This window comes from Zeus faber (genome assembly GCF_960531495.2).
Source record: "Zeus faber genome assembly, chromosome: 19".
NCBI lineage: Eukaryota > Metazoa > Chordata > Actinopteri > Zeiformes > Zeidae > Zeus > Zeus faber.
The window spans coordinates 14,707,429-14,721,452 of record NC_137206.1 but is presented as its reverse complement, the minus strand read 5'-3'; the positions used below and the strand labels follow the sequence as shown (position 1 = coordinate 14,721,452).

At 45.8% G+C, this 14,024-nt stretch overlaps 1 protein-coding gene across 1 annotated transcript in view; it reads right to left on the bottom strand.

Annotated features, from left to right (window-relative positions):
* cntnap2a (contactin associated protein 2a) overlaps positions 1-11,436 on the bottom strand; it is a gene marked incomplete at both ends in the record, with an annotated part of 398,026 nt that extends 386,590 nt beyond the window's left edge. The window contains one exon of the mRNA XM_080020721.1: positions 11,337-11,436. Within this exon, the coding sequence (XP_079876847.1) occupies positions 11,337-11,436 (100 nt within the window). The remainder of the gene's footprint in view (positions 1-11,336) is intronic.
* Between the last annotated feature and the right edge of the window lie 2,588 nt (positions 11,437-14,024).

The following is a 14,024-nucleotide window of genomic DNA, read 5'->3' as shown; positions in this document are numbered from 1 at the left end:
ACACACACACACACACACACACACACACACACACACACACACACACACACACACACACACACACACACACACACACACACACACACACACACACACACTGCAATTCCGGCATAGAAATATACATAAATACATTCATAACACAGATACAAACACACACGCACACACACACACACACACACACGCACACCAGTAATGTTTTGAGAGGTGACCGCTTGGCCGCTACACTTTCCCTTTCTTTTTTGGCTCTTTTCCGCCGAGTCCATGGTGAGAAAAGAGGGGGAAAAGGCAAACTAGGGAGTTTCTCCAGTAGAAGTAGCTCAAAGATTAATTCACTTAATCTTGGCCTGTAAATGGGGTATTCAAGCGGCTTAAAAAACAAATTGAATGCAAAGGCTGAGAGTAATAACAACATTTGTCTTAGCCGTGGCACAATGCCCTTTTCCACAGTCCTCTTCCACATGAGCCGCCAGCTACATTTCCAACATCCATTATGACACAAGTGGACTGCACACGCGCACACTGGTCGTGCACGCCCCTACAAAAACAGCAAAAGCATACACGGCCAGATACCTTACATATCAATAAATAGGGTTAGGGTTAGGGTAATACACTGTACACTACAACAGTGTAGATTCTGGGAGATAAGAGTTGCAGGGAAAGCTGAAAGAAAATGTGATGAGAGCTCGCCTCGCACTAAGCTTGTGTGTGTGCGTGCGTGCGTGTGTGCGTGCATGCATTTAAGTGTGCGTATGAGAGTGAAAGAGAATGGGAGAGAGAGAGAGAGAGAGAGAGAGAGAAATAGAGATCAGACCCTTTAACAGATGTGCTGCTTGTCTGCACCGTGTAATCCCCAGATTGTCATGGAAGCCATCAGCAGCAGAGGGATCAAAGGGTTAATATTATATCGGAATATAGGTTAAACTCGCAGGAGACAAACAAGAGCCCCGAATCATCGCCTGTGTCCAGTCATGGCGTTCCGAACAAAACAGGGATACGTAAATAAACGAGAAGGTAAATGAGCCGCCTACGGTGGCATCTCCCCTCGGGTCTGCATGGAATCGGCAAGTCCTCGTGTGTGTGTGTATGTGTGTGTGTGTGTGTGTCTGTATGTGAGCTTTCCGCCCCGCTGCACAGGTTCACTACCACGTCCAATGCAGGTCGAGCTAATTGGAAGCTGTGAAGTGGCGCTAGTTGCGAGTGTGTGTGTGTGTGTGTGTGTGTGTGTGTGTGTGCGTGCGTGCGACCCGGCGCACCGTTCACATGACCCCCATCGCATTACGCCTGGAGGATGCTTACCTCGGCCCCAGGTCCCAGCAACCTCCAAAAAGAAATAACCGTGCAATAAATGTAAAGTAACAGGATGGATGGGTGGAAATAAGTAAATACTGTGTATATTTCACAACGGCTACCATCGATCACGAACAAATATATAACCAACGACGCACATGATGAATTATATTTAGATGAGTAATAACTAATTAGATCGTGCAATTAGCGTCTGGCCCATTGTAGGTCATTAATACATTTTATACTTACTATGAGTTAATTATGCATGAATGATAAATCAATGTTTGGCACTCAGTTCATGAATCATACTAAATGTACCGTGCCTTGCCTGCTGTGGATGTCCTGCAGACATGTTGCGTCTCCAAATTCACTTATTTATATATAAATGGTTCGTGTCTGATAACTTAATGGAGCCAGGCTCGGATTTAAGTTGAAAATTCGAGAAATCTTAAAAAGGGGAAGCTCTGGGCGGGGATGTCTTTAATGCAGAGAAGAATGAATAATTCACTTTTTCTTTTTTTTTTCCAGCGTTTAAAGATGGTAATCTGGTCTTCACGGCGTCGAGCATAGTTACTGTGCGCCGCCGAGCGAGGAGTTAAACATCTTGTTGGCGGTTTCGCCGCCATCACATCCGCGTACGTGACAGGTTAGATCTCCGAGGAAGGCTGCGGCTCAACACACCGGAACCAGGGGGCCGCGCGGCCTCACGTACGGCAGCGCTGACATTCACACGTTCCAAGGGCGGCGGTTGAAAAATAAATGAAATGCTCGTTTCCGAGACATGTGGCGGGGCGAGGGTAGCCTTGGAGAAAACTCTCCGGGAAGTGTGTTTACAGCCTTTACACCAACACCAACCTTTCCCCTGCCAACTTTTCTTTATTTTATTTTTTATTTTATTTTTTCCCCAAACCAGACTCGGCACTTTTTGAGGGGGGCCGTCCCTCCTCCGGTTTGGGACGGGGTTAATATATTTCCTCAGGGGTCACGGCGGTGGGAGGACTTAACACGGCCTTGACCTCAGCGGGCGTATAGAAATCATTGTTTTCCCCGGGTCAGCCGCGCCTTCTTAATCTGATCAGCCGAGGCAGATTAAGCGCCGAGGTCAGCGGTTGTGCGTCCAGGCCTCCTCTACCGAGAGTCTGACCTGGGTTGACGCGCGAGTGTTGCTGTGGTGTCGCAAGAGGGACTCCGAAGGATTTGGACGCACTGCTCTCTCGCCACTCGGATTTATTTATTTATTTGTTTGTTTTTGGAGAAGGCCATCGTCGAGGTTAATGTTATTTCGACCACATGAAAAAAAGCGTCCCGGACTGCATTTTTTGGGAATTTCCGCGGTAAACAGCATTGTCGGCACGGCGACGCCGAGGGCTTCCGTCCTGGCGGCGGCGATATGTCACGTAGGGATGAGAACGCGTTGGGGGTCCGGGGATGGGTTTTACCCGACGCTCTATTTCAGCTTTCTGGGTACAAATAAACCGAAGGGGCATTGCCTCCAATCTTCCACCGAACCATGAAGGGGAATGTAGATTAATCAACGAGGCGTGAGAGGATTTCCTTTGCAGTCATTGTACCAGAGCTAAGAGACGTCTGTAGAACACCGTGAGAAGCGCTTACGCACGTTTGTTTACAGAAAACGATCAACAAGTCAAAGAATGTTTGCTCCTTGATTCAGAATTGCGAATAGTTAAACAACCGACAGCTGAATGCTGTTGTTCCACAAAGGGATAAGAGTTGCGGCGCTGGTATAATCGGGCGGGCTCCATCAGCGGACATGGCGCATTAATATCACTGAAAAATGTGCAGCGACGCAGCCCCGCCCCCGCTGCACTGTTCAAATCAAACCCTCCATGCGAAAGAAAGAAAATATCGCTAAAAATCAAAGCAAGGCCGATAAGAGTTAGTTACCACACGAGGACAAAGGCCTGGTTTCGCCAGGGAGAATCGCGGGGAGGCGGTGATGTAATGAGAGCCCGGCCCATTGTCTTCCTCCGACAATAGCCGGGTCCGATCTCGCCGCTCGGCGGAATAACAGATGTAATATTGAATGACAAGGCATAAGAGAGAGCTCTCCCCCTCCCGGTCGGCTTTCCCCGAGCCGTCTCTTCTCATCCCCTCTCTCTCCTGACAAATGTTGCGTCTACTGCTCTCCTCCTCCTCCTCCTCCTCCTCCTCCTCCTCCTCAATCCCGCCGTCTCTCTCTCTCTCTCTCTCTCTCCCCCTCTCTCTCTCTCTCTCTCTCTCTCTCTCTCTCTCTCTCAGTCTCTCTCTCTCCTCTTCCATCTCATGGAACCCTCCTAATGAGGTGGATGGATTCTGATGGGTTCTAATGAGAACACATTCCACAAGAATAACTTTCACAATCCCGAGCTGTCATGTACACCCAGTGAGCAGCCACGTGCACACGCACGGACGCGGGCGCACAGACACGCGCTCAAACACACACCCGCACGCACGCACACACACACACACACACACACACAGTGCTTGTTTCGACACGTTCCTTAAATCATTTTCATGTTTTGTTTGTTATGATTTCTGGTCTGTAAAATGTCTTTAAAATGTCACTCACAAACACACACACACACACAAAAATCCACAATCAAACTACCTCAGTTAGTCACCCCCAGATAAGCATGAACATTCAAAAACACATTACAATTCAGACGCCCATACCGAACACTCACAAACCCACACAGCTACACTGTGGACTCTGATCTCCCTCTTTTTTTTTTCCAATGAGTGACTACAGAATGTGTAAGTTTACACTGGACATTGATTTGAGACCGGGTGTCCGAGTGTTTGACAAATAGAGACACAGCAGGAAACGTAAACGTAGCCTCCGTGGCTGTGGACCAGAGTGTGGGCTCGCACTGCTCCGTGCGTGCAGGTGCATGTTGACGCCGACATGCATCCCAACGTATCCTTTACCTGTGCTCTTAAAAAGAGGAAAAAATTAATGAATGAGTGTTGAGGTCCTTCCTACTATATATGCACACGTCCTGTTGTTCACGCACATCATCAGGGGGTGGGAAAAGGGGAATACCACCACTTTTCAGCATTAGAATGGCCAAAATGATCCCCCCGAGTTGGTATGGGCTGCAGAGCAGAGTTTCCGTGAGAAAGCAATTGGTGCCGGTCAACGTGGCCTGGGAGATTTCAATTTCCCAGACAAATGGGAGAGATTCCGGTCGAATATTATCTGTGTTTACCGAGCTTAAAAACAACTGATAGGCAGGCTATATAAAGAATGACATCATCAAATGCACGTCGATTTACGATAACGATATTTACGATATTTTTTAATACCCGTCAGTTAACGGCGTTTTAAAAATAAATAAATAAATAAATATTGTGCATTTAACGATTTGAAATCAAATCATTTCCGTTGGTGATCAATAAGTACGATGTGCCGAAGCTTTAATTAACATTTTGCTCAAATGCAATTTGGATAAAATCAAAAAACAAAATAAATGTAGCAAGCTGGTCTTAAATATATAATTAAGGTTTGCGGTATTGCACATCCTTTTGGCATATTTTACAATTAATTATTTCCACCGGACATTATGACCGGAGAGGTTTAAATATGTCGGACCCTATGAACGAAATCTATGAGCAGATTTTCCCGGTCAAAAAACGGTGATTGCCGGATAACGGAAACTCTGGTCCATAGAACCAGTCCCAACACTTGTCTGTACGTACGTAAGGCAAAATGCAGATTATAAGCCAGGCATGTGTGAGAGCCATATGGTGGTATTTTAAATACTCATGAATTAAAATAATTAATTGTTTGAAAAAAAGCAGTGAAAACAAATTGTCATCATCCTCTCGTAGTACATGTATGGAAGCAAACCTACCATGTTTGGATATGTTTTAGCATGTCTATCTATATAGAGTATATACAGTATATTTGTATCTATGTCTGTGTCTGTGTGTGTGTGTGTGTGTGTGTGTGTGTGTGTGTGTGTGTGTGTGTGTGTGTGTGTGTGTGTGTGTGTGTGTGCGCACCCATGCACATGCAGTTAAGGGCATTGTTAAAGGGAATCGCGCTGCCTGACTTGTCAGTGTTCATTTGTCTGACTAGCCTCGCTCCTACGATAAGAGATAGTCCCGCTTAGCGCTCTCGTATATGAAACGCAGATCAAGAGCGACTCTGGTGCTTTAAGCAGATGAAAGTGCCGTCGACATATATAGCCGAAGGTTCAATGAATAGATGGGGAGGGAGGGGGGACTCATATGGTAAATTAATCCTTTTTTTTTTTTTTTTTTTTACTATTTCTGGACCGAGCAATTTCTTCTCTACGGCCGTTTTCTAAGGTCACTTGTACATCAAGGTAAATTGTAGCTCGAACTCGTTAGGAATTTGGCATTTAACCCGACACTTTTTTCTACCATGAAATTGCCGTGGAGAAGTGTATAGGCCTAAACGCACCAAGCCGAAACACTTCAGGCTGTAGAACAAAACAACTGGAAGAGCAAATTAACAAATAAACCATGTGGATAATCATAACAACGACAAGTTTTCGTCCAAATGGCTCATCAATCTGTGAAACAAACATCATCGTGTGTAATGTTGGTCTCATGGTGTTTGCCCAACCTACACTTAAAGTCACGTGAGCCGCCTCAATGCGTTTATCGATCTCTCCGCGATGGCTGTGCGTTCCAGTTTCTAGTGTAAAAAAATACATTTCGAAAAATCATTTTTTTCTCTCCATACAAACTTAGGTGGGTCCTATTTCGAAATGCTGTTGTTTGCCTCGAATGCATCTCGTCATTTTAGCAGGGATGACACGGGGTGGCAGGGTTATATTTGGGAAATGGATGGGCGAGATCTGGTTGAAGTCTGGCTGTAATCCATGTTATGCACGTGCGAGTTGATCAGAGCCATCTATTTTCATTACCTGTGCACCTGCACGCACGCACGCACGCACGCACTCACACACGCACATACGCACACACACACACACACACACACACACACACAGACCACCCATCTCAGTCCCCAGCCACATAGCACATGAAACACACCACACACACACACACACACACACACACATACACCTCTCCTGAGATTACCCTGGCGGAGAGGATTTTATCACACACATACTTATAATCAGAACAGAAGAGTGGGGGGAGAGATAAAGACAGAGAGAGGGTAGAAACAGATGGCAGAGAGAGAGAGAGAGAGAGAGAGATTGTGCGGCTGTACACAGGAAAAGGTAAAAAAAGGCGAGGACGGGGGACAAAACTGTAAGTTCACGACAAGCGGGGAGAGGGCGAACACAGGGGGGGTGGAGAGAATTAGACGTGGGAAAGCGAGATGGAGGAGAGGAAGAGAGGCAGAAGGGAGGCGAGGGAGGGAGAGGTCACGGAGGAGGGGCGACGGAGAGACGCCGATAAGAAAAGGACGGGAGGACCCGCCGTGGGAGAGCAGGAGGAGAGGGGAAAAGAGGAATAATCACAAAGGAAGGACGGACGGTGGAGAGCGAGGTGAGGATTTTGGTTGATTGGATAAAAAAAAAATTGAATAAAAAAGGGAGCGAAAAGGAATGCGGGAGAAGTGGAGAAAGAGGCCGGGGGTGGGGGGGGCTACTGAAAATGGATAGAGTGCAAAGGAGAGAGAGAGAGAGATACAAAAAATAAAAGCACAAGTGAAAGAGCAATTTAGACAGAGGAGGAGAGGGCAGTTGAGAGCAATGGCAGCGCAATTAACAGCTAGACCCCCAACCCCCCTCCACTCCACCCCGTGCACCAGCTCACCTGTCCCAGTGCGTGATAAATCTAGCCACGTCCTTCCCACACAGACACTGGAACACACACGCCGGAACACACACAAAAATAGCTCAACACCAAGTAGGGAGCCGATCTAATCTGAGGAATTCGGCCAGTCTGCTTCCCCCACCATTAATCCTATTATTACCACCTCCTAGTGAGAGCCGTCACGTCACACACACACAGACACACACAGACACACACACACACACACACACACACACAAATGTGTTTGCGAGTGTGGACCCGAGAAAGCTCGGCAATACTTCACATAATGGCGCCTCTCTTCCTGATAGAGTTTGTTTTTTGTTTTGTTTTGTAGCGGTGAGGCTACCGAGGTAATAGTGATCATGATGATACCAGGGCAGCATTTTGTGTTGCTTGGCAAAAGCCGGAGTTTTCCGTAACCTGCCGTTTAAAATCTCCACAGCGATCATCCAATTTGCCACGGCCATCATTTTTTTTTTTTTTTATATATATATTCCCCATAAGAAATCAACCCCGGCGAAGAAATTGATTGTTTACGTCCGTGCACTTTATGTTTGTCGTGCGCTTAGCTGCTCCATTATGTATGAACGCGCTGATATCGTCTGTAAAAGCTGCCGGTTTTCTATAAGTAAAAAATAACCTACAATGAGGGGCTTTCGAGAGAATCCACTCCAGTAAACGTGGGTCTGTGGGAAACCCGATGAGACTGTGACGAAACAGGACCAAACTGATAAACTTGACCTGACCTGTCATGGCTGTTGTCGTTATTTATGCGACAAATCAAGGTTAAATGAGCTTGGTCAGGGTTTGCAGCCACCTAGACACATACAGACAAAATAATGAATAAAATGCACCCTCATTTAGGCTGATAACCAGAACCATTGGCAGCAAAATTATAAACTGAAAAATGATAAAAAAAAAAAAAAACAACACAATGATTGTGCTTATGGGATGAAGACTGAATTGTGTTTTAAATAAGCAGGACACTATGACCGCCCCAGCGTGGCCCTGTAGCTGAAAGGGGCCCCGGTGTCTATGTCCACAGGTCTGGCACACTTAATGAGACAGGAAAAGGCTAATCTGATTCTACATCAGACAAACTCTAAGGGCATCCCACTTAGACTCCCACAGTCTCGCAGTGGCACGCAGACTTAAAGGCACACTCCTTAATTCACTGGGTGTGGCGGTGCTGGGGAATTATTTTTTTTCTTCTTTTTTAAAAAAAAAAAAATATCTGTTTACAAGGACATTGTTGTGCAGATACGATGCGGGGCAGAGGTGCACATTGCAAAATAGAGAATTTTTTTCATTTTCCTTCCAAATAAGCCTGAGGGAAAGTGTAAATTCTCAAGGAGAGTGCATTAGATATCCAGGCAAACAGACTACACACACGTGCATATGCACCACATGCTATGAAATTCTCCTGTGAGAGTTGTGTTGGCTGCACCCTTTTAATCAGATAAATGTGGATTTGCATTGCAAATGGGAAAAAGCGTGTCCTGATGATTATGAGAGATCATAATGGGCGGGGAGAGACCTTGCCTCAAACGCACACTGTAACAACCACACATTTACATACAGTGACAACTCATTAGAAGGTACAGTACAGTCAAGGCAGTACAAGGACAACCTCTGTGAGTTTGTGTGTGTGTCTGTCTGTCTGTCTGTCTGTCTGTCTGTCTGTCTGTCTGTGTGTGTGTGTGTGTGTGTGTGTGCATGCGCGCAAAGCTCTGGAGATCTTGCACAAGTGATCACCCTGCAAGCCAATTAGGCGGTGTTGGGATGCAGCATAAAACTGATAGATGCTTTAGGGAATCAAGCAGCTTTGCGCAGGAGAAAGTTGTCTCGCATAAAACCTTGGTGCAGTCACCAGTGAAGACACACACACACACACGCACGCACACGCACACACTCAATCAAAGCACTTACAAATGTCCAACACACATCTGAGTCCAAGCTCCCTCACGCCGCCTTCCTCTTTTCTCTTGGTGTCTTACATTCCTTCTTTTCTCCGTCTCATTCCTCCTTCCTCTCTCTCTCTCTCTCTCTCTCTCTCTCCCTCTCTCTGCCTCACCTTCCACCTCAGTTTAATCCTCCAGCAGCATATTTGTCATTTAACTTCCCTCTCTCACTGCTGTGGTGATGACTCGAAGCGTATATGACACTAGGAACATGTGCGTGGCCAAAAAGTGTGACACATTTTTTTTTTTTTTTTTTTTTTTCGCTTTTTGCCTTTTGTTTTTGAGTTGCTCATTGGTCACGGCGTCTGTTTCCCCCAGGGTGTTACGCGTCCAGCCTCTAAGGAGCAAGATGTCGACACCGGGATTACGTTTCATCAAAGGTGTTCCTGCCGGGCTAATTTCATATTCTGTGTATCTGGGTGCCTCTCTCGCTCTCTTTCTCTCTCAGTCATTCAGTCTTTCTCTATTATTTCCCACTTTTATAGCCTCAGCACCATCCCAACTCACCTGCACTTTTCTCATAGCTCGTATGCGGCTGTGAAGAGCATAATGCACATACAGTATATAACCACAGTTTCACTGAGAGACAAGGTAATGCGGTTACAAGGTTATTGTATTTCGACATGGCTGTTTTGAGGTGAGCGCTTTTGCCTTACAGCCCCAATGAACTGGGTTCAAATCTTCAAGTCTCAGTTCCTCTATAAGTGTCCGTTTCCAATTCACAAACTAAGTTCCCTCACGCAATAAAGAGATGCCGGTCAGGTTTTACCCTTCTGTTGTGTGTTGGACTTGCGCTCGATGGAAATTACATCTTATACTCGGACCTCTGGTCTTTTCGGACAACGTCTAACGCCCCTGTTCTTGGAGAAACCAGCAAAGTCGCTTTGAGAAACCAAGGTCTACTCTTATCGGTTGGAAACGCTCAGTCTCTCGCATTCCCTTCTAATATCAACAGACACACACAAATGCGCACCGCTCGTGGCTGTATCTATCCGCTGTTGTCTGTCAGATGGTATGATTAATGACTCACGACGGACTACATCCATCCGGGACGGGAGGAGCCCAGGAGCTCACCGGGGGAATCAGTCACGCTGAATCCTCTGCGTTCCGACTCAGTGGGCGTCAGCAACAACAACAACAACCACCCAAACAACAATGCACAGACTGAATGACACCTGTTAACCCCAAATAGGACTCGCGAGGCAAATGCGTAATCACTTAAATGATTTATTATTCACAGAGGCAGACACCAGTGACTCAAAGTCTGTGTCACTGAATGAGGGGGAAATGAAGCAAGGAACCATTGCATCTTTAATTCACAGAGAGGACCAGGTGAAATGACCGGATGTCAGCTTGTTATACAATAGACAACCTTCATGATTCCCGGTAGGCCAGTTATCTGTCAAAGTTTTGGACAACAAAAACCCTGACAGGTTCAAAAACCATACTCCATCCCCCAGACTGTCAAAGTCAAAATCCAATGCAAATCTATAAAGCATGACCGCCCCATTGTGCTATGGAACTCATAATTGTTTTCGGACATCTTCAGTATCGTGGGGAAGGGAGATTTTTTAATAAAGTTGATGCTTGGTACCTATAAAAAGACTAGATTAATATGGCCATTTAATAATGCACAAGGACAGCTCCAGTATTGGGTAAAAAAAAACAACCCCCATGTGCGTCTGTATTATAGAATTCCCAGCAAAATTCGACAAGCAACGCGTTGCATTCATTCAAACACATGGATCCATAACGATCCTGGTCAAATTTGATGATCTAGACAATAAAAGAAAAATGTAGTCCCTCTCAACCTCCCTCCCAATAGAGACTAGTAGGGGTCTCATGACTAGATTTTGCACGGCTAGAGACAGTTAAAGAAAATACTGGCATTCATCATTTACGATAAAAGTTACTGAAAATATCGCGTGTCTGTCATTTGCATCGGCAATTGAAGCACCCTTAGAGGACCGAAAAGCAGCAAGTCATCACGCCTGACTACCATTTAGAAAATCACCACATGACATAATGCATGGGAAGCGTTTGCAGCCGTGTTCCTCTAAACTCTACCCCCCCGGCACATCAGTGCAGCTTCACGGGTCGGAGCGTCTGGCAGCGCGGCGGGTCTCCCCGCAGCCCGGAGAGAGGCTCCATCCGTTCTCCACTGACCAGGCTCCGTGCTCCGTCACTATTGACCAGTCCGTACACCCGAGTAACATGCATGCAACAATATTTGGGGATTTTTTTTATTTTATTTTTTTAATGAATAAAGAAAGAAAGAAAGAAGAAAAAAATAAAAAAAAAGAAGAAGGATCTGATCCATGCACAACTTACGGCTTGTTGGCAAAGCTCCGTAAACGACGTTGACGCGGCAGAAAATCCACAACGCGGCCGGTAACAAGGTGGATCCCGGGGCGGGACGCCGCAGATGCATCTTCGTCTCCCTTGCGCTGGAGCGGCAGAGGTGTCGAACAGCGGCGGTGTTGGAGCGGCTCTGCCCGGCTGCTGCACGGCTTGTTAGCGCCGCCGTTACTGGAGGAGACGGGCTGGCTGTACCGGGGGGGGGGGAGTCTCTCTCTCTCTCTCTCTCTCTCTCTCTCTCTCTCTCTCTCTCTCTCTCTCGCACCCTCTCTCTCTACCGCTCCCTCCCTCACTCTCTCCCTCCCTCACCCTCCTTCACCCTCTACCCCTCTCCCTCCCTTAATCGAGGGGAGCAGCCGTCCGCGGTGCTGAACTTGTCGTCCCCGCTCGTCTCCTTTGCCGTTCGGGGTTGCCCGCCGGTTGGTACGGTCCTCCGCTTTCGCCCGACGGGGGCAGAATATGGGACAGGCAGCCGCACCTCACCCTCAGTTCACTTCGGGAGGCTGTGGTGAGAGCGGTAACGCCAAACGCAGTTCGAATGCAAAGTTAACGAATGCGAGTCCGGTGACAGCAAGAGGAAAAGGGAAACAATGCATGACCGCTACACCCCAGTTCATTATGATACACTGAGAGGAATGGGTCGTCGGATCTACGTTAAAAAAAATACATATAGGCGTTGCTTAATAAGAATTTACACATTAAGGGCTACATTTAATTGATTAATCAGCACCTTTCAAGGAACCCAGGTACACTTTACAATAAATACATGAAGTTGCTCAGGCCAAAATCCTGGTTTGACGAGGTCGATCTTGAGCCTCTTTTTTTTTTTTTTTTTTTTCAAATGTATATCTCAGGGGACCAGTGCAGTGGAACATCTCCACTGTTGGACCAGTGGAGCTGGAGGCCCTGTTCCCTAGGGCGTGGTGGGACATATCCATTGAAACTCACAGAGAGGCTCTGGGTGACCAACCTGACCCCAGTCTGGCTGGAATAGAGAATTACGGGCGTTTCTTTGGAAATAGACAACTTGTTATGGACTTCAGGTCCGGTTTATGTAGTCCTTGCTCTTGTAGAGACTACATAAAAGCAGACCTAATGCCAAGTATAATGATCAATAAAAAAAACACATCAACAGAGTTGTCCTGGCTGACGAAAAGCTTTTATGTCTTTTCTCAAATTGCATGTTCATCTTAAGCTCAGTGTAGGCACAGCCTGTTCTTTCAGGCCACCGTTGTTGCCAGTGTCATCCTGGTTTGATGGCCAGAGATCACTCAAGATGGCTCTTGGTATACGGCCAGAGTGAGCTGCGATGATGAGCACTACATGCAGCTTTGTAATTAAGATTGCTTTTCACAATAGGTGATCTCATTTTGCTCATGATTTGGTCAATTTAAATTAAAATTATATTGAGGTTCAGGGCCCTTACTTTCCATAAGAGAGAATAAAAATAAAAAACTAATGATAGCAATTCATTCATTCAAACAGTTCTGTCATTACCCACTAAAATAAATTGTTTGTCTCTTTATGCAACAAAGAGAAAGACTACAACAACAAATGTCCTGAACAGGTGAGAGAACAATTATAGTGTGTGTTGTTGTTGTGCGTGTGTGTGTGTGTGTGTCCACAGTAATAAAAAATACTTTATTTGTTGTATCATGAAAACAATATAAATATCCTCCTTCAGAGGCTGACATTTAAGAACACATTTAATAATGACAAATTGTTTTCTCGGCTAATGTAGTCCAACTGTCGAAGCGATCGCTGCTGAAAAGAAAAAAGAAATCTCCCAAATGAGTGATCGGTGAATGGAAATTTTAAGTTTATTTTACACTATTTATTTATTTCACACTTAGCGGAGACAAACACGGTGAATGTACAATTACAACATATTCATCCCTTCTTTACTGACTGATATGATTTTATCCGCTTGAATGAAACAGTTGACACCCTCATATAAACCAGAGGTGGTTTTTAATTGGCCCCTTCTACAGTACATCTATTTGGAATGAAGATCTTGAAATAGGCCACATATGGTGACAGATGTGTGGATGTATGGCTGAGAGTTGAGGTGGCATGGTGGCGCTGTGGTTAGCACCGTTGCCTCACAGCAAGAAGGTCCTGGTTTGGAATCCTAGCTGTCCCAGCTCCTTTCTGTGTCAAGTTTGCATGTTCCCTCTGTGTTTGCGTGGATTTCCTCCCACCATCAAATCGAAGGTTATGTAACATGTTTGTTAGGAACCTGCCCGGGGACGAAGGGTGTAAATGAGCTAACTCTCATACATTGATTTGGCTGAAAATGTTGACCCTGGTAAATATATGAATTTCTAAGTTAATAGATACCTCCATATGCGATTACTGGCCTTCCAGGAAGCAAAGGTGCACTTTTTTTCCGATTTAAATTAGACTGAAATTGAATATTTTATCCTTCGCGGTAGTCCAATGAGGGCTTTACTGACCCTGTCCTCAAGAACTGTTTTTCTAAACCCCCTCTGGTTTTCTATAATAGACCCCGAATCTGTAACATGCTGGTGAGGGCAGATCTTCCCCCTCCATCACCATTACATTTTCTGAGCTTGGTCCCCTGAGGAAATTGCCCCTGTGGACATTGCCAACGATTCCATTTCACACAGAAAATAAACAAATTCAACTAATTCAATTCAC